This window comes from Anthonomus grandis, chromosome 2 (genome assembly GCF_022605725.1).
Source record: "Anthonomus grandis grandis chromosome 2, icAntGran1.3, whole genome shotgun sequence".
Lineage (NCBI taxonomy): Eukaryota > Metazoa > Arthropoda > Insecta > Coleoptera > Curculionidae > Anthonomus > Anthonomus grandis.
In genome coordinates this window covers 22,747,314-22,772,991 of record NC_065547.1, presented here as the reverse complement: position 1 = coordinate 22,772,991, position 25,678 = coordinate 22,747,314, and the positions used below count along the sequence as shown (strand labels likewise).

General features: G+C 31.6%; 1 protein-coding gene across 7 annotated transcripts in view; it reads left to right on the top strand.

Moving 5' to 3' along the window:
* The window catches only part of LOC126750147 (transmembrane protein KIAA1109), a 234,885-nt gene that overhangs the window by 2,231 nt on the left and 206,976 nt on the right, over positions 1–25,678 (top strand). For 4 of the 7 annotated variants that reach the window (XM_050459664.1, XM_050459662.1, XM_050459658.1 and 1 more), the window contains exons 2-10: positions 7,004–7,089; positions 10,639–10,930; positions 11,022–11,232; positions 11,413–11,508; positions 16,812–17,107; positions 19,339–19,482; positions 19,544–19,680; positions 19,740–19,895; positions 19,955–20,195. In XM_050459664.1, coding sequence (XP_050315621.1) covers positions 10,675–10,930; positions 11,022–11,232; positions 11,413–11,508; positions 16,812–17,107; positions 19,339–19,482; positions 19,544–19,680; positions 19,740–19,895; positions 19,955–20,195 — 1,537 coding nt within the window. In that variant the 5' untranslated portion in view covers positions 7,004–7,089; positions 10,639–10,674. Of the gene's footprint in view, positions 1–723; positions 2,922–7,003; positions 7,090–10,638; positions 10,931–11,021; positions 11,233–11,412; positions 11,509–16,811; positions 17,108–19,338; positions 19,483–19,543; positions 19,681–19,739; positions 19,896–19,954; positions 20,196–25,678 lie in introns of those variants that run through there. The other 3 variants (XM_050459659.1, XM_050459661.1, XM_050459660.1) reach the window with 3 other exon arrangements.

The window sequence follows — 25,678 nt, the reverse complement described above, 5'->3', positions numbered from 1 at the left end:
TCAAAAATCTTTGGTGTTGTTGAGTAAATACTTATAGGCTTTGACATTGTTTCTCCCTCCATTTTTACGCATGGGTGTGATATATGAGTTTCCAAATACCAGGAAAATAGTGAGATTGTAGGGACTTGTCAAATATGAGATATAAAAGATAAAAGAGAGAATGGAAGCAAAAATTAAAAACTTTGTTAGGGATACAATCAGGGCAGGGGCAGCTCGTCAGGTGAAGGTGAGCTTCACCAGAAAATATAAATAAAATGAGAAAATAAAAACAACATATGAGTATTCTTTTTTGATCTAAGACAATCAAAAAGTACCAAAATAACTAGTTTTTATTAAATAATATATCAGTTTATCCAATAAACAATAAATTCTATTAATCAGTTCCGCGCCACAACCCGCAAAACCCCAATCCAATATACTAATTTATGTCCAAGTGAAGATCCCCTGTTATATCCGCGATGGCCTTCACCGTTGCCATGGCAACGTGACGTCAGCCTCGCGCGGCATCAAATAATCGGCCATAAGAAACTGAGGCGGGTGCAGATCGAGATCGATCAGTTTGATATTCACCTGTTGTTTTTCGCGGTGCCGGGCGTTTATTTTTGGTTAGTTTGGGATTTTTCGGATTTTGGATATTAGTTAGTAGTGTGTTGGATTTTCTGTGGTTGTGGAGATTGAATTTGGAGATTGGTTCGTTTTTAAGATTTTTTTAGACAATATTAAATATAATAAACTAAATAAAAATGAACCCGATTAATGACGTAGTGTGCAACATACTGGAAACTCCCTTCAGGCATTGGATGGATGAAGATAAAAGGGATGTGCTGTTATATGGTCGACCAACCAATATTCTAAGCATAGAAATAAAAAAGGAAGCAAAGAAAAGAGGCAAGTCTTATAATATTAATTTTAAAACTTCTTGGTTTACCGAATTTAATTGGCTGTGTAGCAGCACGGTGCTGCAAAGATTATATTGCTGGCCCTGTTTACTATTTTCAAACAAACAATCTGTATGGAATAGAGATGGCTTTACAGATTTTATTAATATTAATAGGTCCTTGCATAAACATGCAGATTCTGGAGAGCATTTAAAATGCCGATTAATGTTCAGAAACTTTGAAAATAATCAAAACACCATTGCCGACGCCTTAAAAGAAAATGCTCGACTATATAAATTAAAATTTAATGAAAATGTTAGATTAAATAGAATTTGTATGAAAACAGTTATCGACGCAGTTTTGTATCTCATTAAACAAGAGTTGCCGTTTTGCGGACATGACGAGAAAATTGACTCAATAAACAGGGGAAATTTTGAAGAGTTATTAAATTTGTTAATGGATGTAAGCCCTGTCGAAACCAAAAACCACTACAACAAAATTAAAAATGTTTTTAGTGGGGAGTCAAAAACAATTTCAAATGAGATAATTGAATGTATTTCAAATTACATTAGTGACTACATTAGATCTGAAATTAAGGATACTAATTTTTTTTCCCTCCAAATTGATGACACTACTGACATAACTCAGACCTCACAGTCATCGATAATATTAAGATTTGTTAATTCTCAAGGGATATTAGTAGAAAGGTTTTACGGATTTTATGATGTTAGTGCTGGGAAAACTGCTGATCATTTGTTCACTATTGCTGCAACAGTTTTAGAACCTTTAGAATACAAAGATAAGCTTATAGGACAGTGTTATGATGGAGCGAGTGTGATGTCAGGGCATTTGAATGGACTTCAGCAAAAAATAAAAGAACATGCCCCACAAGCAATTTTTGTGCATTGTCTAGCACACCGACTTAATCTTGTTTTACAACAGAGCTTTAGGAAGATTTCAAAATGCCGCATTTTTTTTGCAACTATTGCAGGAATTCCATCATTTTTCTATAGTTCACCAAAACGATCCTACTCTTTGGCATCTACATCAGCTAGACGTATGCCAACAATTACAGAGACACAATGGACTTCTCATTCAAAATTAATCAACGTAATTATTGATGACTGGCAAAAACTGAAACAGACTTTTGACAGTATTATGAATTCTAAAGAGTCAGATCATAAATCAGTTCAGTTGGCTAAAGGCTTTTTAAGAGAGTTTAATGACTTTGAGTTTACATTTTTAGCAACAGTGTTTAGCGATATTTTCAATTTAACAGATATTTTATATGATGTTCTTAAAAAAAAATCCCTGGATATTAATTATTGTTTAAAACAAATTAAAGGAACGCGTCAATTGTTAAGCAATAAAGGAAAGGAAGAAGTTTTTAATACAATTTTTGATAAAGCCAGCAGTCTGACTACCATAAATACATTGAAAAGATGTGAAGCTGGATTGAACAAAATAGAAATTATCAAACCATATAAAGCTTTATATTTTGAAATATATGACCATGTTTTATCAGAAATGGATGTACGTTTTCAAGATTGTGAGAAATTAAAATTTGTATGCTTAGCAGATTCAACAAAGTTTGAAAAGTACAGTTTAAAATTTCCTTCGGATGCTTTTCAAAATTTACCAGAATTTTATGGCACGAAGTTCACGAAACAACAAAGACTAAAAAATGAACTTTGCCTTCTGTATACTGATGAAAATTATAAAAATGTGAATTTGCAAGAATTAATAATAAAGTTAAAACCAAATAAAGACATTTTTACGGAAGCTTATAATTTATTTTGTCTAATTCTCACCATTCCATCGACAAGCGTGTCCTACGAAACGAGTTTTTCATGTTTAAAAAGGCTAAAAACATTTACAAGAAATACTATTTCACAAGAAAGACTTTCCAGTTTGGCTATTATTTCACTACATAAAGAACTATTAAAAGAACTTATGCAAATGCAACATCCATTTTACGAGGATATTATTAACCGATTCACTTCCCTAAAGGACCGAAGGATCGACTTGATTTATAAAGACTAGGTAAGTCAGCTCTAACTATAATACTGTTTTCTGCGCCATGCAGATCTTCACCTACTTTTTTTCCCACGAGCCGCCACTGAATCAGGGCTCTTTTCTTTGTTTATATGTAGAGAGTTTAATACCTTTTCTTCAAGGCCACTTATTTTTATTACATCAAGATTATCAGGCAAATCTAATTGGTCATTCATATAAGAATCATGATTGAAATTCAGATGACCATTTACACTATATACCAAAGAAAAGAATTTTGCAAACAAGTTGGCTATATCAAAACCCTGTTCAGCTGTTATATCTTCAAAATACAAAACATGTATTTTGAAGATGGCATAGTACCAGTTTTTAGGATTAATCTTTACAGAATTTTCAGTTTTATGTTTAAAAAGTCTAAACAAATGTTTCAATAACTGATGACATTGTTTGCTTTAGTTGCTAAGGTGTTTATAGTCCGCATCTCCATTGGTATTTTGTTTGTAATATATTTTTTTGATAAATTAAATCTTAAGTTTCTCTTAAACACGACTATGGTAATTTGTGGTATGCTTAAATAGTTTAACAGAAATAAATTGATCATAACAAGAAGATATCACAGAATAGAAATTTTGGCTTGTGGTTACCATATTATCCTCACCGATAAACAATCTATGACTGTGCCTCTGCATATGTACTTGATCAGGTGATCATTTACATCTAAGTACTCTAAGTTACCAGCGACTTGTTGGGACTCAGTCATGTACAATTACCTATACAATATAGATACCTTAATACAGTCTCAAGAAAAATTAGTATACATTTGACTTTTTTTTCAACAGAATAGACTGGCACAAAAGAGCAAACTCTGTGGTACTTAAGTATCATAAGTAGTGCCAGTGCTACAAAGGTGTCTGGATATTTTATTTTATAAGTTCTGGAAGTTGTAGTGTTCAAGAGCGACGTGCGTTGTGACTTGATTCCACGGATTTTAACTTCTCCCTACATCTAGTTAGACATGAGTCACATCTGTCTGTTGAATAGATCTTGCATGTATACATGCCCTAGGTAGAATGATTTGAGTCAGTTCAGAAGACCATTTACTGTGAAATTGGATTAGTATTGCACAACTTAGTCATAAAACTGAGGTTTTCAGGAGAAATTCTGAGACCTGTTGTGACCTAAGGTTTTCTATTTCCCATTCCCATAATAAAATATTGATGTATCTTATCACATAGCACATAAAAAAATAAGGTAAGTGGCCAGGAGCCATTTCCATTACATTCCAATTAATCAAGGCTGTAACAGAAATAAAGGTAATGAAATAGACTCTGCTGAAGATTGTTCCTACATAAGGAGACAAATACAATACTTGTTGCAGTAGACTTGCAGATGTAATTCATGCATGAGAAAACATGAATTTTTAAGTAGTCATTCATTGTTCATCATATGACTTGGGGTAAAAAAAGATAATGGGTAAATCGGTCTTGAAAAATCGCTGGAAAATATTTTGAAGTTTTAAAAATAGTTCTTCCTATCAGGGAGTGAAACTGTCATCTTAAATTTTAAAATTTCCTTTTCCTTTGGATTAAAAAATAAAATAAAGAGAATCAGTTTATCTGACATTTTTGTAAAAAAATCAGTTTTTTCAAAAATGAAAATGGATGTAGGCGCTCAATTGCTTTTGCAATAACCTGCTTTAGCTTCTTAACAGTTTGACCGATTTTAAAAAATTTGGTTTTTTTAAGAGTATTCTTTTGGCAATAATAATCGATATATAGTTAATTTAACATTAAATATTATAAGTTGAAATTCATAGGTTGTTTGGGTTCAAAATCTTATAATATATTGTTGCAAGATCTTAAAATATTGAAAAGGAAGAAACTCTTTTATTAAAAGTGTGAGGAAATGTATACCATCTTAATATTAATAAATCCATATCTTGCATTCTGAACCAAAATGATTACATTAAGTGTCCTTCCTCTATACTCTGTATTCTACTGGTACTTTTCAATTTTTTTTTTAAGTTCTTCCTAGTATCCTTGTCAAAGTCCGTTATTTTCCTTTTGATCATTTGTTTCTTCAATTTTATTGCCGTGGTCATTTCCAGGGTACTGGTTGCTATCATACATTTTCTTTTTGCTCGAATATTTCTGTTCTTTTTCCTACTTCCTGTCCTGGGAAATTCCCTAAAATCTTCAGGTCCACATAAAGTTTCTCCATTAGTACTGTTGGTAGTAGAAGTACTCGGTTTTTGAAAATCCTTATTATAGGTGAGTCATGCTTGAAAGGTTGGTAGATGCATCGATTTCCATTGTTGAGTTGTTGATTCTTTTAGAAGGCGCACCGCACCACTCGACGACGAATAATTATCTTTTTCAAGTCCACTATTGGTCGATCGATGACGTAATTACATAAATAATCGGCGTCAATAAAAACATGTTTATCATATGGGTAAAATCCAGTTTTTTAAATTTTTATTTGCTTAAATTAAGAGCCTCCCACGACAAATGGCTTTCGTGATTGCCGCATAAAATTAGAGTAGGCGGTTGCATGCTACTATTTGTATGGTGTATGAAAATGTTTTATTACTTTATCAAACAATACTGAAGTCATCCAGCCGAATGAATTTAAAAAACCCAAAGTATCAGTGGGTCCAGCCCAGGGTCTTCTTAAAGTATAATGCGGGGTAATATCATAACGGGAAAATAAGTTGCTGAAACAATAGGTTGTCACGTTAGTACCCTGTTCCTCACTAATAAGTACACTAACTTGCTTTGATCTTTTTTGGGAATAATTTGTCGAGGTTTCTGAACTGTGTATATGCCCGTTGTATCCAGATTAAATCCTCGTGTTCCATCTGCTAAGTGAAGATTTTCGTAAACCTGTTGCAAATGATCAAAAAAACACATCTACATTTGCTTTTGTGAAAGTTGCTTGGGACAAACTACATCCCTCAGGCGTTATTTGACTGAGCGATAGATTTGTTTTAAAAAATCCATAAAACCAATGTTGCTGTTTTTTTAACGTCGTAATAACGTTTTTAACCCTAGAACTTTGATGTTTTTTTTAAATTTATTACAGCCATTTCATAAGCAACCTTTTAGCATTCAACCACTGGGAGACCAGAAAACATCTTGGATCACATCAGCAATTAAGCACATTTAACACTTGTCTAACATTGTAGTTTGGAACAAACTTTAAATTTGTGTCACACTAATTGTTTTTTTAACATACCTGGAGAATGTTACAAATTGTAAGTTCTTTAGTTCTGCTGAATGGCCCTGCCAAACTAGCTTGGCTGCAGCTTTTTGTCATTCTCAAACAAACCTTTAAATGTTGTTTTCTTTGACTTGAGACTTTTTTATAAACTTACAACTTATTTTAATTAAAAACATTTGTAAAGTAAAATTTATACAGGGTGTTACCAAAAATTATAGTAAATAAGAGGTCAATAAAGATTTAATAAAATCACCGGGGAATTATACCCTACTCACTTTACCAGTAATGTTCCTTAGTAAATAATATAATTTAAATGACTATCAACAAATTAGCAATAAAACTGACAATAAGTAAAAATGTTAAAAGTAAAATGTATACAGAATATTGCAAAAGGATATAGTAAATGTACAATAGCAAATAAAAATTTGAAAAATTCACCATGCCATGCAAATTACCCACTACTCAATTCAATAGTAATGGCCCTCAGTAAATATGATAAATTAAATAACAAATTAGCAATGAAAGAGGGAATAAGTGAATAAGTTAAAAGTAAAATTTAAAGGAGTTCCATTTGCCTTTGAAAATTTCCTAGAATCCAAGATTTGTAAAGAACCTCGTTAAAATGGCATCTGCATTGAAGCTGCTCTTCAGGTTTAGAGTCAAACAGCTTATACAAAAACAAAATGAGTTCTGCTGTGTATTGAGCATCACTAGATAATTTATTTTAGTCTGCGATGCCTAGAAATAGAAAGCACATTTTAAAGTATTAATTTTTATAATAAATTCAAAAAAATCAAATCTTACCCCATTTTGCCATATAGCCCATGTAGGATCTTGTGGTATTACTAAAAACCTGGGTGCTTTTTTAACCTATATTTTATTTTTTTTTGAAGGTATTACATAACATTCCGTCATCTTTGTACTATTGTCAGCAGCTACTGTTCTACATGTTCAAAAGTGCTCAATTCTTCATAATCATGTAAGTATGACCAAGGGGTGTTAGTCTAGGAGACACATTACTAAGTTAATTCTAATATTTTTTACTAATGCTAAATTAATAAAGAGTTTAGTTTAATAGAAGCTGTTTATTATTAATAATTAAGCTTAAAATTTAACACCTACTGACTCGTAGGGCCACTTGTTACCGAAGACTATTCTAACTTACCATGTGCCTTGTATCATAGGCATAAATGAATCAGGAACAAAATAATTTTCACACACATATAATTTCTAATAGACTAGTTTATTAGTGCGATTTTAATGGTTTCAAGGCTTAAGAATCTTAAAAAATCTGTGTCTTTTGCTGTCTACAGATTTAACACAGCAGCTTCTTCTCAGAATACATTTCGCACTTTGGTTGTTTATATACAGGGTGTTTCCTAACTACGGTACGAAACTATACAGGGTGAATCGTTAGGTCGTTCTATGAAAAAAAGTTTTTATGAACGTATGTCCGGAGTTGCTTTGTTTCTGAGATACAGGGCGATGAAGGTTCAAAAAAATTACGGTATTTAAAAAATACTATAACTATCCCTCAACCGATTTGGTTGAAATTTGGTACAGTTATTTGAAGTTATAAGACGCTTATTTAGCTGTAACTAGATTTAAATTATTAGGTCCAGTGGGGTGTCAGTGGGCACCACATGCTTATTGTTGAGAAAAAAATAAGGCCAGTAAATAATTGTTTTGCAGCTTTTTATTTATTTTTGTATTTAAGCAACTAAAAATACAACTTTTTCGTATCTTATATTATCTTCATATCTGGCTTTGTTTTCGAAAAAAAAAATTAAATTATCTTTAACTCATTCTAAAATTTATTCATGGACGACAACATGAAATAAAAACCAATTAATTCGATAAACAATATCGACCTTAAAGTAAATGAGCAAAATGCCCACCTTCTGATAAAATACACGACTGCAAACGATTTGTCATTGAGTGTCTGACACGCTCAAAAATACCTGGAGTATCCCTTATGATATTGCAATTGACAATTATCCGATTCCTCAAGTCATTCACATCTAGAACAGGAGTTTTATAAACAAGAGCCTTCAGATGGCCCCATAAATAGTAATCCAGGGGATTCATATCAGGACTGCGAGCCGGCCAATTTCGAGGTCCTGCACGTCCAATCCAGCAATTAGGGTAGATGACGTCGAGATGCTGACGAGCAAGAACACTGAAATGAGCTGGAGCCCCGTCGTGCATAAACCACATGTTGACTCTTACTTGTAGGGGTATTTCTTCTAATAAAGTGTGTCTTGCCGGTAAAAAAAATGGGCCAATTAGGTAGTCACCAATTCCTATCCAAACCTTTAGTGAAAATTGTTGCTGAAAATGAGTTTCTCTAATCATTGTGGAAGTTCATAATAGCATCTCTTGAAAAATTTGCCTCGTCCGTAAATAAAATATTTGGTAGGAAATTATTCTTGTGTGCCATCGTATGAATCAACCACCTGCAAAACATTAATCTTGGATGAAAATCCCGAGGCAGTAGAGCTTGTACACGCTGTATGTGATATGGATGCAGGAGGTTTCTTTTTAGAACTTTCCAAACGGTTTTTGAACTGACTTTAAGCTGCAGTGTAATCTTCCTGATACTATTGGAAGGATCTTCTTCTATCGCATCAAGTATAGATTCTTCCAGTTCAGGCGTTGTTATAGTTTCTGGTCTTCCACCACCCATATTTTTATTAAAACTCCCAGTTTCACATAATCTTGCATGTAGTTTTCTAAATGTTTTTGCACATGGAATTACTCTGTTAGGATATGTGTCCTGGTAAATTCTTCGTGCTTCTTCCGCATTTCCATTTGCTAATCCATAAATAAAGTGCATGTCGGTCATTTCATGGTTGGTAAAATTATTCATGATGGAGTAATGAATCACTGCTAATTGACAGCTGAATTTTACTTATAGCAATTCTATCACTGTCAGCTGGTCTCCAAAGCAGGTAGGTACAAAGGAGGTACTTGAATGGACTTGCCATTTATTTGTCATAAGAAGCAATGTATTTTGTTGTATTTCAAAAATCTGATAATAAAAATCGTAGAAGTTGAATGTTTATTATCAGTAAACAAGACACAAGAGACCAAAAAGTCGTGCATTGCAGGGTGGACATTTTGCTCATGTACTTTAAGGTCGAAATTGTTTATCGAATTAATTGGTTTTTATTTCATGTCGTCCATGGATAATTTTTAGAATGAGTTAAAGATACTTTAAATGTTTTTTCTCGAAAACCAAGCCAGATATGAAGATAATAAGATAAGATACGAAGAAGTTGTATTTTTAGTTGCTTAAATACAAAAATAAATAAAAAGCTGCAAAACAATTAATTATTGGCCTTGTTTTTTTCTCCACGCCACTGGACCTAATAATTTCAATCTAGTTACAGCTAAATAAGCGTCTTATAACTTTAAATAACTGCACCAAATTTCAACCAAATCGGTTTAAGGATAGTTATAGTATTTTTAAAATACCGTTATTTTTTCGAACCTTCATCACCCTGTATCTCAGAAACAAAGCAACTCCCGACATACGTTCATAGGAACTTTTTTTCATAAAACGACCTAACGATTCACCCTGTATAGTTTCGTACCGTAGTTAGGAAACACCCTGTATTTACTCGCCATTTTGAAAACAACAAAGTTTATTGCAATAACTACCTATGCAATGTCGCCAATTTCTTATATATTTGTCTTATATCCTTTATATTGGATTTAAGTATTTACTGTTTAATTCTCAGTTCTTATACAATAATTACAATATATTTCACTGCTTTTTTTGAAGTTTCCCTTTACCCCATGCTTCAACACAACTAAGTAGAGACAAACCATAAAACACCATATTAAACACCTCAAAATATTTTGTGCGAAATATGAGAATTAATTTTGTTAACATTTTCCGCAAAATTTGCTTAATAAGAGTCAATGCTAAAGAACTATGAAAATGGCCGCATTTTATATGACATATCAGATGTCTGACAGTCCGCGTAGTCTCCAGGCAGTAGTTTTGCTCTCTTACCGCCATCTATATATATTGAGGAGAAGAAGCTTTTTAGAGTTCTGTCAATAGCCCAAGCTTTAAAGTCCCTAAACTGCTATATATATTCTTTTTTACCTGCTAAAATTCAAAATTAGCACAATGTGTCCAGGTGCTCCATCATCCCTACAAGAAATTTTTACATTTTATCCCTTAGCTAATCTTCTTATGTATCTATATCTAATATCATTCGTAATATTAATATATTATAATAATGTGAATATGTTTATATAAAAAAATAATATAGTTGTATAAAAGCTTAGTATTTTTTAAAAGACAAAGTTCATTACTTTTTTCTTTTCTGGAATCTTGTTGCTCCAAAGTTAGGATTTTGATTATGTTTTATATTGAGTTTTAGAAAATATTGTTCTTTAGATATATTTATTTAATATATTAAGCACGCAAATAGTAAATAATTATATTCCAGAGCTGATTATTATATTCAGATACTTATCAATATGACTTTTATATAGTTTTCTTTTTTTTCAGATTATTTTTTTTAAGTTGATAATCTAATAATAAAAAATGACCACCGAAATAGTAGAGACCACCACCATGACTTACGTGGTAGAAAAGACAATGGCTTCTAAATGGAATAGCAGTCTGCATGATGTGTCGCTCGAAGATCTAAAAATGGACTCCAACTTCTTATACTTACTGTTTTCTCTAATATTTGCCGTTATGTGGGTGGTTTATATTACTTTTTATAACTCCAGGATCTTGGGTTATGTCATAACGAAAGTTGCGAACAAATTTATGAAGGAAGGATATTTTAAGATAGGTATATTTAATACTCATAGTATTGTTTTATGCAAGATTTCTCAGCGAGTTTATACATTTAATTGTAATTAAGATTATTTGTTATATTTTAGGCTCCCTTAGTGTAAATGCTCTATCTGGAAAAATTATGTTGAGAGATTTCGTATACATTACACATGATTACACAGTAAGGATACAGGATGGCTACTTGATATTTAGATGGTGGCGGTCTTATGTCCCCAGGGATGTTAGTGAAGATTTGTCACATTCTGATACAAGACTATCAGTTATGCTGAATGGTTTTGAGCTGCATGTTTACAACAGGTTAGTTTAGTAATTTCTATGAGTGTTGAGCTGATGAAAAAAATGTTTATATTTAATTAAAAAAATATGTCTATAACAACACTAATTGCACCACTGTAATTATAAATTAACAGTGTCATTGCAATGGAGTGCATATTTAAAAAAGAATAATGTAATTATAAATATATTTTTTTATTACAGGTCCCAATTGTATTCAAACTTAGAAAAAACATTTGGACTGGGATCCAACATTTTTCCAAATAACAAAGACAATCACACAGTTGATGGAGATGAAAAGTAAGTAAATAACTTTAAAAGCTAAATGAAATTGTAATAAACGATCTTTCTTCTTTGTAAAAAAATTGTTGGTTTAAACTAACGTATTTTTTGAAACTTCTCTTTAATTTGTATGTTAAGATTTGGGAGGCGTGAGGATTTTTAAGTATCTTGTGAATAAAATTTAAATGGTGGTGCGTTCGACGATTGTCCATATTTAGCCAATTACAACATACTCTACATAACTCTACAGCGCGCATTTTCTTCTCATCTAAAATTATACCTAGATTTTTTGTCGTTTGTACAAAGAGTATTCGTGAGCCGTCGGTATTCAAGTTATTGAGATTTTTGACTATATCTCTTTTAGCTTTGCTACCATTTTACTAAAACATAATAATTTACTTTTTCCAAAACTTAAATTGAGGACTAGGACATAGGACAAGGTGCTAATTTAATTAAGGTCTATTTTTCTGTTACTTTTTGCATAACTTGGTAATAAAAAAAAGTACATTTGGGCATCGTCCTCGTATACTTGCGTATAACGAAGGATCTGTTATAATATCTATGGTGTATATATAATTAACGAAAGAGGACATAACATATCACCTTATCATAATATTAGGGACCGCTGAATTAATTGAGATCCTACTGAATATAGAATTATCTAAATTAATTTTCTGTGAGCTGCCTTTGAGAAAAGATTTCATTAGCTGCATTGCATTTACGTTAAAGCCGTAGAATTTAAGTTTGACCAGTAAAAGTCTATGACCGAACGTATCAAAAGCCTTGGAAAAGTCAAGTAAAACTAAACTATACTGACAAGTCCTTTATTAATACCTTTTATAATGTCATTAAACACAGTTGCTAAAGCTGAGGGTGTCCGAAAGCCTTTCCTAAATTGACATTGAAAATCAGGAATAAGTTTATTGTCTCTAAAATATGCATAAATTTGATTATAAAGAAGTTTTCCAACACCTGGAAATCTTACTTGGATAATTAGGATCCTTAGAAGCTAATTTCACAGTTAAAAATATTAATATAAAATTGTGTTTTTTATCACTACATTGATGAGTAGCTGATTGTAGAAATGATGTAAAATATTTGTTTATTTCCTTAGGGCTAGATAGATTTGGCCGTAAAGGTTTTCTTTTTGTAAAGTAAATTTCAGATCAGTACCACAAGTTCACTCTTAAGGTTCCTCAATTGTTTCATTTGAATTATCATAAACTCATTAGGGTCAAAATTTACGTACTTAGAAATTATGTAAAAGAGCCGAGGTTATAAAGGAAAATTTTTTTTTTTTTAATTCGATTGTCAGAATATTTAAAGATCATATAAAACGCAACTTATACAATGGTTGTAAAACTTTTCTTTAGGCTGCATTGCCTGAATTCTGTTTTTGAGTTCAAGTCTAAAATAAAAATGATCTTAGCATTTACAATTTGATAAACAAAGATTGAGAATGTTATTCAATTAAATCCCAATTAAAAGAATCTATGTGAAAAAAATCACATGTTGTCTGTGGGAGGTCTGCACTCTACATTTCATCTCATGTCATAGGTTTGACAATTCTTGGCGCTAGCATTTAAAAGGATGTTTTCCAAAGCTTAGCGGGATGGCTTAACTGAGAAATATTAAGTAAGTGTTTATTTCTCCATTCTTATGCCTGATAAAGTATGATTTCTTAATAGTTTATATTGATTAAAGTTTATTTCTAGGTTAGATTTTTATATTTTTGCCAGCTTTTATTCCTTTTTTATAATTCCCGAATTTCTTTAGTTAACCATAGAGCTGTAGGCTTCGTTGTTCTAATGTCAGAATAAGGCACGCGTTTATTAAAAACAGTGCTAATTAGATATTAAAAATTACAACTTTTTTCTCTACATTACGTTCCCAAAAAAATTTTGCGATGTAAGCCTCTGTAAATTGGTTTTAAGATTATTCAGATGTAGGTTTTCGAAAGTTTTATATGTAAAGAAACGCGATGGTGGTTTTTTGATTTCAATAAGTATTTCCACAAAAATAAGGCTATGGTCACTGATTCCATTTGTATGTATTATTGTAGTGTATTGTACTGTAATCTTTTGCAACGTCTCTGTTATTAATAAAGATTGTATCTAGCAATGTGTAAGGCTAGCCGCATATTGGACGTAGCCGAGGCGAGGCCTGCGCGACATAGTAACAGAGTACTCTGTCCGGCCTCTGTCGGTTGTGGAGTGTGCACAGTTTTCTCCGCAGAGTGGCAACTGTTGTTGTAAAAAAATGGAACTCCTAATTGAACTCGTGCGGGAAAATAAAGTATTATATGATACAAGTCACAAAGACTATATGCGTCCAAATATTGTTTAATTTAAACGTCACTTAAATCACTTAAGAGATTAAATTCTCCATGCGTTCTTCTTTTTTTTAAATGAGTACTTTCACCTAAACACTTTTTTCGCCGTTTTAAATAGAAACACAACAGAATATTCTCGATTTCCAAATCCGATTCTGAATCTAAAGTTCGTCGTCTGTAGACATATTTAATTCTAATAAGTAATAGAATTTTAACTTTTGATATTGAACATATTGATTTGACTAAATTGCCAAATGAGTGAAAATATGCCAGATGGAGGTTCCATATCTCAAGAGCTAAAAAGGCGTCCAAGTTGCCAGTTTATTTAATTAAATTTTAACAGACCATTTATTTATTTCCTTAACTGCCTTGAGGAAATTTCTCCGACATTTTCTTTAGACACTTGAGAAAATGTATTATTTCAAATTCAAAAATCTTTTATTTAAAAAAAATTGTAAGCAAACACACACATACCTGTAGTTACAATTTAACAATAAGTATAAAAAAAATAAGTACATCACTGTTTAAAATAAAAATGCCTGTTAAGCATAGAATAATTTTACGCGACTACCGTACTACCTAAAATTAAACTACATTAAAATAGAAATAAAGTGCCGTCAATTTAATTATGCTCTTTATAAGACAGTATAGGTAAATATATACATAACAAAAAAAGACAAATAGCTACGACATGCAAAGGTCCTACGTTTAATATGCGCTCGTCGCAGAGGAAGAGTTTTCCTCTGCTATGTCTCGGCTGTGCTGTGCTCTGCTGCCCTACGTTCAATATGCGGCTAGCCTTAGAGGTGTTAGTAACTTGGCTAGATTGCTCAATAATTTGCTTGAGACCATAGACATTAGATTGATATAGACTTGTAAATAATTTTTTGTCCTATAATTTGATATATTAAAAGCATGCAAAAATGACGGAGATAATAAAAAAAAAACCAAATAAACAAATAAATTAATAATTTAGACTGTGTGAGGGAGAATCATCAGAACATTTTAGTTGGAAAACGGGATGGATGTGAACTAAACTGTATGAAAAAATTGCGTCAAAAAGTCCTTGAGGAATTCCAGATGTTATTGAAAATATGTTAGATATAAATTTTCTTGCATGGAAATCAGTCCCTGTCCTTTGTCTTTCAATTATCCGGCCATTGTAATATGCTTTAATGTCAGTATAAATTTATGAAAACTTATTTCGATCAAGTAAATAAATTAAGCTTTTTTACTGTTAACGTAAATAAGGTTATTGACAATTTAAAACTTAACGCTTAATTTTTTAATAGTGCCCTAATAACATCCCTCATATGATTGGGCATAAATCTAATCAAGTTTGCTATTGTTTCTTGAGGAATGTTAAGCCACTCTTCTACTGCGACAATAAACTGTGCGATGGTGTTTAAAATTAATTTTAAAACCCCCGCTTTCCTATGTTTTCTCCAATATTTACTGTATTTCGGACGGCCTTGCGAACTCATATTTGTATAGTTCAGTTGCCGTGTAAATTTTATCCAGACATGCTTTATTGGATTTTTGGCTCTACTAGTTACATCTTTATTATATAATGCCACTTTTAACTAGTTTTAGTTTAGTTTTAATCTTCTCCCGAAGATGCTAACATCGTTAGCGAAACCGTGTCGCTAATAAAAAAAAGACTTTTAGGTAGTAGTAAAACTATTTTGCTGATTTCACTGTTACAGCAAATGTTCCGACCACAGGACTATATTTCTTTAGGTTTTCCATTTGTTTGTTAGTAAAAGAGCTCCTAAGTCATCCTGCACGAATCGCCAAAGTCTGAAAAAAAATGCACTTAGATGTATTGGATAAAATTTCATTGCAGTAAGTATTTTTATTCATATTATATTATTATGCATATACATATGACTCATGAAATTTCCTTTAAACCAATAAGCCTTGTAGTCTGGTAAAAAATCTATATAATAGTAATTGTGTCAGGTAAGTTGACAAATTCTCCAGATGTTACAACATAACTAATCATGTTTTCAAAATATTTTTTAGCATATCGCCCACATGTAGCTTCTGGCTAATTGTAATTTTTGACGAACTCACCATCTTGTGTCCGCCTGGAGATTTGGTCAACTTACCTGACACAATTACTATTATATAGATTTTTTACCAGACTACAAGGCTTATTGGTTTAAAGGAAATTTCATGAGTCATATACGCATAATAATATAATCTGAATAAAAATACTTATTGCAATGAAAAATCGCCTAACTAAAGAGGCTTAGGCTTAAATCTTATTTGGCTAACCTCAATTCTTACAATGGCAAAATACACTAATGTCAACATCACACCACATACCCATTATAGATTGCAGCGATCATAGATTGGAAAGGAACAAGGAGACTGATCTGTATGCTAAACGTGTGTATCTAAAAATGAACGAAAACTAGTGTCAGAAAGTAGCCATATTGTTGCTGTTGGAAGGAAGACAGAGTGAGGTACATACTCTGGCTCGATCTACCTTTTGACAGTGATATTATTTGCGAACCAGAAATATTGGTTGCAAGAATAGAATCTGTCACATGCCAATCAGAGCGAGGTATACTTCTGAGTAATAGCGTCAATGTGGCAACTTTAAGAACCCAGCTATCGTTCAGTTTTGAGTTACCTCATCTGGGAAGAGCGGTCTCCTGAACTTCAGTCTCCTTGGAAAGGAGGAAGCGCAACAATATTCCATAGCTCAATGGCGCCATCTGATTCTCGGAAAATAATACGTTATCTGTTGTAAAATAATTCGTCATCTTAGCCTCCTTTGCTCTACTTATTTTTATTAAACAAAAATATTTGTTATGATGTAAAACTTCATGGTTTTTCGGTATCTCTTCGGGATATATGTATGGAAGATATTAGGTTTATTGTATTTAAATAGGTTTTTCATAAGTGTAAAATGTGACGACTTGGCAACTCATGTCAAATATTCTCTACTTTAGCCTAAATCAGTTTTATTTATTTAAAGAAACGATAATGAAGTCCAAGCCCAATCTAAAAAGAAAACTAAAAAACAACGGCCAGAAGCAGCCATGGCCCGCACGTGGCGCGATCTCATTCCTGTTATTAAATGCGACGTCATCTCAAGTAGGATCGTTTTTGGAAACCGCCTTGTTCCTACCACGTTGAGTATCACATTTGAAGAAAGCCATTTTGTTTACTCAACTAAACCAGCTGTCTGCATGTTAGATCGATTTATGCATTTCGTCAAATGCAAGGCGGAGAACGTCAGAGTAATGCTCTCACCTAGTTTGAAATATACTGGTAAGTTAAAATTTCATTATGTTGAAATTAACATTTTATTAAAGGAAATAAGATAATATTTAAGAAACCTATAAATTAAAGTAGATTTACTTTAATGTAAAAAACCTTGGAATTAAAATAATATAAAAGACTTGATGGTTATTTTTAATATATGCACCTATACCTAACAGGGTTACCTTAAGTATTAATAAAACTTACCTTTTCGACTTGATTTAGTTGCTTTCATTATAATTTGTTAAGGACGGATTCCTGCGTTTCTTACAAGAAAACTCTATTATATCAAAAAATCAATTTGCCTTTTTAAATAATGTAAGTATCACAAATGCCCTCTATCATCTAACAAAACTTATAACAGAAAAGATATATAACAACAAGAAATGTATAGCAGTGTTTTTTGATTTCGCGAAAGCATTTAATATGGTGTCGCACCAACTACTTTTGGAAATTGGAAAAAATGGAATCAGAGGAGTATTGAGATATATCAGACTTTTTAAAAGCTATTTGGATAATAGAATTCAATTGGCCAGGATAGAAAATACATTAAGTGATCCATTATTTATTAAAATAGGTGTACCACAAGACACAGTTTTACGCATAATACTTTTTTTATCATATATGAATACCTTAACTAAATTGAAACTTAAAAATGGCTCATTCATTTCTTATGTAGATGACACGTCGTTAATATTTTCTGCAGTCTTGGAATGATATAAAAGAATATGTGATTAACGGATTAGAGGTTGTATGTCAATAAATTTGCTTTGAATATCAATAAAACTAACGGCTTTCTCGATAACCTCAGTTAACCGCCCTGAGGTTGATAACATACAGCTCAAAAGCTCAACCAGCGTTATTAAGGAAGTTTCGAAAACCAAATATTTAGGTATCATTATAGATAAATATCTATAATGAGACCAACTCGTATTGAAATTAACAGCTAATATTAGAAAATTGATCTACAAATTTTATATTTTAGGAAACATTATAAGTTCATTCATCAAATGTTATACAAAATTAGACTCTTAAGATAGTAAATAAAAAAAGTTAGCTATATTATTTACATTTATTATATTCCAAAAGAATTTTTTTATATACGATCTTTATGTGTAGTAGAAGTATGTGTATTTGTTTATTAGAATAATGAGCTAAAAAAATATGTAAGTCATAGCTACGAAACTAGAAATAGAATTAATAATTTTATAGAATTGCCTAGGAGTAGTACTAATGCTAATTTAAAATCTCTAAGCTATTATGCGCCAAAAATATATAACCTCATACCTTATAAAATCGAATATTATATATATTTTCAAAAGTACCCTTATCTTTAAAAACCTATCTGAATGAGTGCTTTTGTGACTGGTGTCACGTAGGTGCATCGCTGCTTGAGGTGGAGTCTTCTTGCAAATATTTGTTAAATTTAAGATTGTTTTTAATTCGTTGAAATCTATAACTTTGTGTATTTTTCTTATTGTTAGACTTATTTCTTATATATATTCTTATTTCTAGACTTACTTCCTCTAATTATAAATAAGTTTTTGATTTTTTGTAATTGCAGCAATCTTTGCACATACGGTTTTTTTGTAAGTATCTGTCAAATTATTCTTAAAGTTATTATATCTCTGACATAATTATAATATTGTGAATAGAAAACGATACAGTACAAATACTATAGACAATAATAAACGGGGAATGAATGGCTACTGCATTCTCCAAAACTATAAATTATTAATAGTTATATATTATAGATGATGCCCTTAAGACGAAATACAATTTTATTAAGTTTTATTAAATTTAGTGGGTTACTATGACTTTTGTCTTTTCGTTTTGTTTAATGTTATAACTTAAACAATCGGTATCTTTATGAACTATGGATGATTTTTTTTATCATAGGTAAAATTTTCTCTACATCATAGTTGAAAATTATAATTTTGTTTAATTTAATGTATAAAATAACAAGAATTAATTAATTGTATCATTATCATTTACGAGTAATTAAAAAGTAATGCTGTGCAATGGTCAGTTTGAGGAACACTATCATAATGATTTTCATTGCAAATAGGTGTGCTAAAAGTTTGACTAAAAAAAAAGGATGCTTATATTTCCTTAGGGCTGGAAATATTGGATCTCGAGAAATTTGGTTCATTCCTTCAGTAACATACGACGTCTCGGGCTTATTAGTTACATAACTGTGAAAGAGGTGTGCAAACTTGAACCCTATACTTTTCTTCTAGGTATGCTGGATGAGCCACCGCGTTATATGGGAGAAGGATTTGTGCTTATGTCAACGAATGATTTAGAACTTTACTTTTACATGGATGAAGCTGGTATCGTTCCAGAGGAACCAGTGTTAATTACACTTGCCAATGGAGATATAGGTAATATAATGTTTTATAGAAAGAAATGGTAGATTTGTTCAAAGAATTGTACCTTTTTCAGTTGAATCAAGTCCACCTCAATGGGGAGTTGATATTAAATGCGGAAAAGGCACCAATTTCAGCTATGGGCCTTGGGCGGATAGGCAGAGAGAGCATCTCTATAAGTTTTTCTATCCACAAGATTTTATTCCTATGGAGGTAATATTTTTAAAATATATTTCTTAACAAATTTAACATTTTCTGATGTTCTTTCTTAGCCCACTCCTCCTCCTAAGCCTGGTGAAAAAAGGGTGATGCATTCGTTTGATGTAAGGCTGGTCATGCAAAATGATTCTATTATAGACATTTTGTTTACGAAAGATAAAGAAACCAACGCGGTTCATATAAATGTTGGAGCTGGAAGTTATTTAGAGGTGATAAAATGTTTTATAAATTGTTTTTATTTAATTTCCCAATCTTAAAATCATTTTAGGTAACGATTCCTTGGATTACAAAAGAAACTGGATTTTCAACAAAAATTAATGGCCAGCTGCTTCATTTAGAAGCCACTACTAGTTTGCAATTTAGAGAATTAGTAGAAAGTGAAACATTGGAATTTTGTATTCTTTGCCATTATCCTTTGGTATGGAACGAACATCAGCTATGGGAGGTTAATTTGACCGGTTGCAAGGCTACTGTTGGAATAATATTTTACCATAAATGGTTTTTTACTGGTAGGTTAAAATTGGTTTAATATTACATTAAACTGTGACAAATATAATAACAAACAGAATTTTTGCCACTGTTTTCTACTTACAACATACAAGGTGGTAAAGTGTAAAAGTTATTTTAGTTTTTTGTGATAACTTAAAAAATCAAACATTTTTCCACAAAGTTTGTTAGAAATTTAAGGTTTTTTTGTATTTTGGGATTTGGGGTTATTTGAGGTTAAAATTGTTGGCATTTTTTTCCTTTAAACAGCAGCTTTTTTAGCAAAAAATAATTGTGAGCTAATAAATCACGAAAAATGTTCTCTCCTCTACATTCTACCGTTGATTGAATAGGTGAGAAGATACGTAGTCGACTATTGATTACCGTCTATTTTGGTTTACCGACTACGTTTTTATAGTTTTTTTTAAACAGCCTTTCTTTAAATATGTTGTGATTTGGCATACATATACACTATTGGAGAAAAGTAGAGAAACTTTTTAAAATTCCGCAACCTATTAGCATGTTATGTATCTTAAGGCTTTGAATAAAGGAAATGAAATGAAATGAAAAGTCCCGATTTTTAAACAATGCTGTTTAATTGGCAATATTATATATATTAAATATTCATCTCAAGAAAACCAAAGAGCCCCTGATTTTTTTTATTCATTTTCTATTTGTAGTATAAAATTTGCAGTATCTTATAGAAGATTATATCTGCAGATCTAAGAAATAAAATTGAAAAATATATAAAACTTATTCATTTAGCGGTTCTTAGAAATATGTATTTTTAGTAGCTAATTTTAGAGAAGCATGTAAACACTTACGGCATCAGTTTATCAAAAGAGTTATTTCTACTCATAGTCTGATTCCTTAGTCCCCAAGATCACCGGATTTAACAATTATGGATTTTTTTGTGTGGGTTCGTAAAAGTCATAGTCAAAAGTCAAATTTCGCCTTATTGTTGTACAACACATGATAATGTTATTGAAAAAAACAAAGAGAAATAAAGTAGTACTTAAAATAAAATATTAGTCCAAAAGTATTTAGAACAAATAAAGTAAGTAATTCAATTCTAATCAGTAAATATATATTGTCAAAAATTAGTTAAATTTTATAAAATAGGCGACGATTAAAACAATAATAAAAATAAAATAAATATACAATGCGTGCGTCACAAGTATTACTGAAAATGTAAGTAAAACACAGAGGTTCCAATAATTTGGAAGAAAGTACAGTCTGAAGTCATCAGATCATTCTTAATGGAAATATAAGGTTAGTACGATTTTTATGAATAAGATAAGACGTTTTCAAAATATATATGCAGGAAAGCAAGTCATCGTGAGGATCTTTTGTTGTTTAAACAAAGGCCTACAAGTGTGTTTTTGGGGCAAGGTTCGGGTCATCGTAAATCGAAGGTGTTAAAGTGGTGTTTACTTGCTTTATTGATGTCAAAATTACAACTAACTAATATCACTTCTAGAATACCCCTTAACTAACACCTTAACTAACAATCTACTACAGCATCTACGTGCTGGGTTTATGTGGTAATAATAACATAATTTATAAATATATTTGCTGTTGCATTGATAATCTAAAACCTTTTTAACAAGATTTTTATTATGGCTTACTAAATTATTTCCAAACACAATCAAGTCATCTATATAAACAAAGCAACTTTGATAGTTTAAACCTGACATTGCGATTGTCATAAGCTTTGAAAATGCATTTGGACTTATTTTTAACCCCATAGGTAGCCTTGTCATTTGGTACTGTCCCCGTTCAGTCGTAAAAGCAGTATATGGTCTACTAATGTCTTCAACTTCTGCTTGATAATATCCCTGTGAGAGATCCAAATGTGAAAAGTACATTGCCCCTGATAATGAATCTAATATTTTCGCAATAGAGGGCAAAGGATGTTTTTTATCGTCCTTTATTCTAGAATTAAGCAATCGAAAATCTATCACCACTCTGTTTATCTTACTGTGGTCGGCTTTTTTGGGCACAATTAACATCGGTGCAGACCATTCTGATTTAGCCCCTTCAATAATTCCGTCATGTAGCATTTTATCAATTTGTCGATGTATCTCAGCTTTCTGAGCATGTGGTAATCGATAAGGTTTTACATAAGCCGGAGAAGCATCCGCTTTTAGACGAATTTTTTATTTATAAATATTGGTCGTATATATTTTGCACATATTTTTTGTACTGCATATTTTTCTTCTTTACTAAGACGATTCGTATTAATTAAGTCTTATAATTTATAAACTCTTTAGACAGAGCACCCTGTATCTGCAAAACTGCACATTTCATAATCGCTTAAATTTGCTAATTTCGGACATACATTTTTTAAAGTCGCTTCAGTGTCTCGCGTGTTTAATATTTTTATTGGTATCATAGTACATGTGGGTCTAGCTAGAGCACCTGCGATAAATAATCCTTCACCTAATTCATCAGGAAAAACAACACAGTCTTCGTTTTTGTCTACCCAGAAATATTTAATTACTTCACACCTAGCTGGTATCTTAGTATAACATTGTTGTTTTGAAAACATTGGCACTGTTATTAAATTATTTTTATAAAGCATACTTAATTCAAATTTTTCATACTTTAAATATAACTGACTCGTGCTCTTGTTTATGCACGAAAAAACTTATGAGCCTGTGTTGAATTTTCTGAGAGTGTATTATTTTCCTGCATGCAATATGCTCTATGATTTCCCCTTAAACTATTGTTAGGAAAATTTCTATTTCGACCTCTATTATGAAAATTTCTTGTATATGTTGACCCTCGAAAATTATTACTATCTTCCTTTTTAGTATTATTTTGGGCAGAACTATTAGGCCTATTTGAAAGATTTTCAAAACCTCGGCCACGCGAAAAACCTCTATTATAATCCCGTGAATTATTACTAACACGCGGTTTAGCCTTACATATATATCTTAAGGCGCGTTTATATGTATCCAAAAATCACAATATATGTGATTCGCGAAGTAACCACTTGCATTACCCCAAAAAGGGATAGCGTAACGAGGCCTAGATTGTCTAACTACATAACATTCAGATGCGAGCGTCCCTCACTATCAGCGGCTCACTATCAGGATAATGTCAGAGAATCGTGGTGTCATCGGCAACTCAGGTAAATTTTCTGTATATGCCCAGGTTTGCCAGGTCATTGATATAAAGGAGGAATAGTATTGGGCCAAGAACGCACCCTTGAGGAACAACCCAGAACATATGTTCATAATTCTAGCTGTCAGACATCGCTGTCGACGATCCTTAAGATAAGAGTAGAACCATGACAATATCGATAATAATACTAAAGCTTCTGAAGCAAGGTCTCATGCTTAACGCAGTCAATAAAACGCACAAAACAGCTGCGGAAGCGAAGCTCCATTAACATGTGTCGGGAAATAAGCAAATGAAATAAGAAATACTGTCGCTCTTAACAACGGGGTTTTTTTTCCATCACATTCTACATTCCTTTTATCAGTATATTTATGGGATATTTGTCGGAAGATCTTCGTAGAAAAATAGTTGATGCACAAAAGGGTGGTGTACAATTGGAGATAAGCAAAATGCTTAGTTTGCCTAAATCTGTTATAAGCAAGATAATTTCTAATTTTAAAACACGAAATTCGTTAAAGAGCATTAAAAAAGTCTCCTTCCAAGGAAAACAACCAAAAAATTGATGTGATTTAAAAAAAAGTTGCGCAGTCTTATTCGCACAAATTGGCAAATAAAATTTGAAGTGAATTGCCTGGTGTTAATGTTACTTCTAAGACCATACGAGACATCTAAGGGAAGCAGGATTATTTAGTAGAAGAGCCGCTAATCAGTAGGAAGAACCAGAAGGCCCGACTCAACTTTGTAAATATTTGCGTTGGACAACCAACGACTGGCAAAAATTCTTTTTAATGATGAAAGTAAATCTAATTTATTTGGGTCTGATGGAATATCGTGGGTATTTCGCCCAGAAGGCAAAAGATTTGAGCATGGTGGTGGATCCTGCATTATATAGGGTTGCTTTTCTGGGTACGGTATAGGATCATTAGATGTTACTGAGGGTATAGATCGTATATCGGATATAGTTTATTAGTTTACCAAAATAAAATCTTTAAAAATATTGTTGATTTTCATAATGTATAGAACTGCACTACTCTCGGTTTATTCAAATAAAACTTAATTTTTAAAAGTTTCTCTACTTTTGTCCAATAGTGTATAAATCGGGTAACTACACAATATAATGGTGTCATTTAGGTGATCAAGCGATGTATTTAGGAAGAGGGGGAAGCAGAAATATTAAAAGTTAAATTTTATTAACAAATTGATGAATGAATAATTGAAGATGTGCAATTGGAATTTATTGACTTCAAAAATGCATTGAAGTAAATGGATAACAAATTGAACATCAGCTGCATGCGCTGACTTTATATGGCATATGGTATGCTATACAAAAAGTATTCAAAATATACCATAAAATTGTAAAATGTCATTATATACAGGGTGTTCCATTAAAAAAATTAATGTTGACGCCATAGTTTCTATTTGAGGTACCATGTATAGAAAATTTTTATTGCAAAGAAATGCGTAAGTGACAATGTTAATCGACGTGTCGGATAAATAATAGAAGAAAAAAAACATCTGAATTTTAAACTCGAATTTGTGCCTTTTATCGTGAAAGCACTGTATATAAATATACTTTTATTTTTGACGCATTAAAAAAAGTAAAAAAAAGATCTAATTGTAAGATTGAGAAAGCAGTCCAGAGTAGATGACTACTCTTACTCGACTACTTTTTAAACCAAAGAAGTATGATTCGATAATTTTGCAAAGTTTAGATCTTCTTAATTATAATACCACAAAAAGTGAAACTTCTTGTGGTATTAGAAATCATTAGAAATTGCTAATTATTCCAAATTTTCGGGTTATTTTTGAGAAATTTATATTTTAATTTGGCTATTAGAAAAGTCAGATATTTCTTTCGAAACCAGATTTTGAAATAGTGCGAAAATTTCATTACGTTTTTTTTTTTAACTATATTTTGCTTGGAATGATATACTAGCTATTTGATATACATGTTAAAGAATTGAAGATTACTCATTGTCCAAAATAATGGCAATACCATTCTTCCTCTCGTTGATTAGCGGTCTCCTATAATAGGAATTTACTATTTTCGTTTTTTTACATAATAATAATAATAGAATAGCCTCATTTTGCTGTGTGACTGCACTGTGTTGAATTTTAAAGCTATTACTTTTTTCTCAATGTTTTAAATGGTTTTATGGAAGTAATTCGACAGGACAGTGTAGGGATTTATTTTCATTTACATTTGAAAATAGACCCATTTCTTGTGGAAAAACAACTTTAAATGTGGTTTTGAATTTTAATCTTTTGTCACTTTTGTTTGGTACATCCTCGTCCTCAAGATTGTCATAAATGCCACACAATATTATAGTATAATAATTTTAGTGGTTACCGTATTAAAATAATCTCCAATAAACCAATT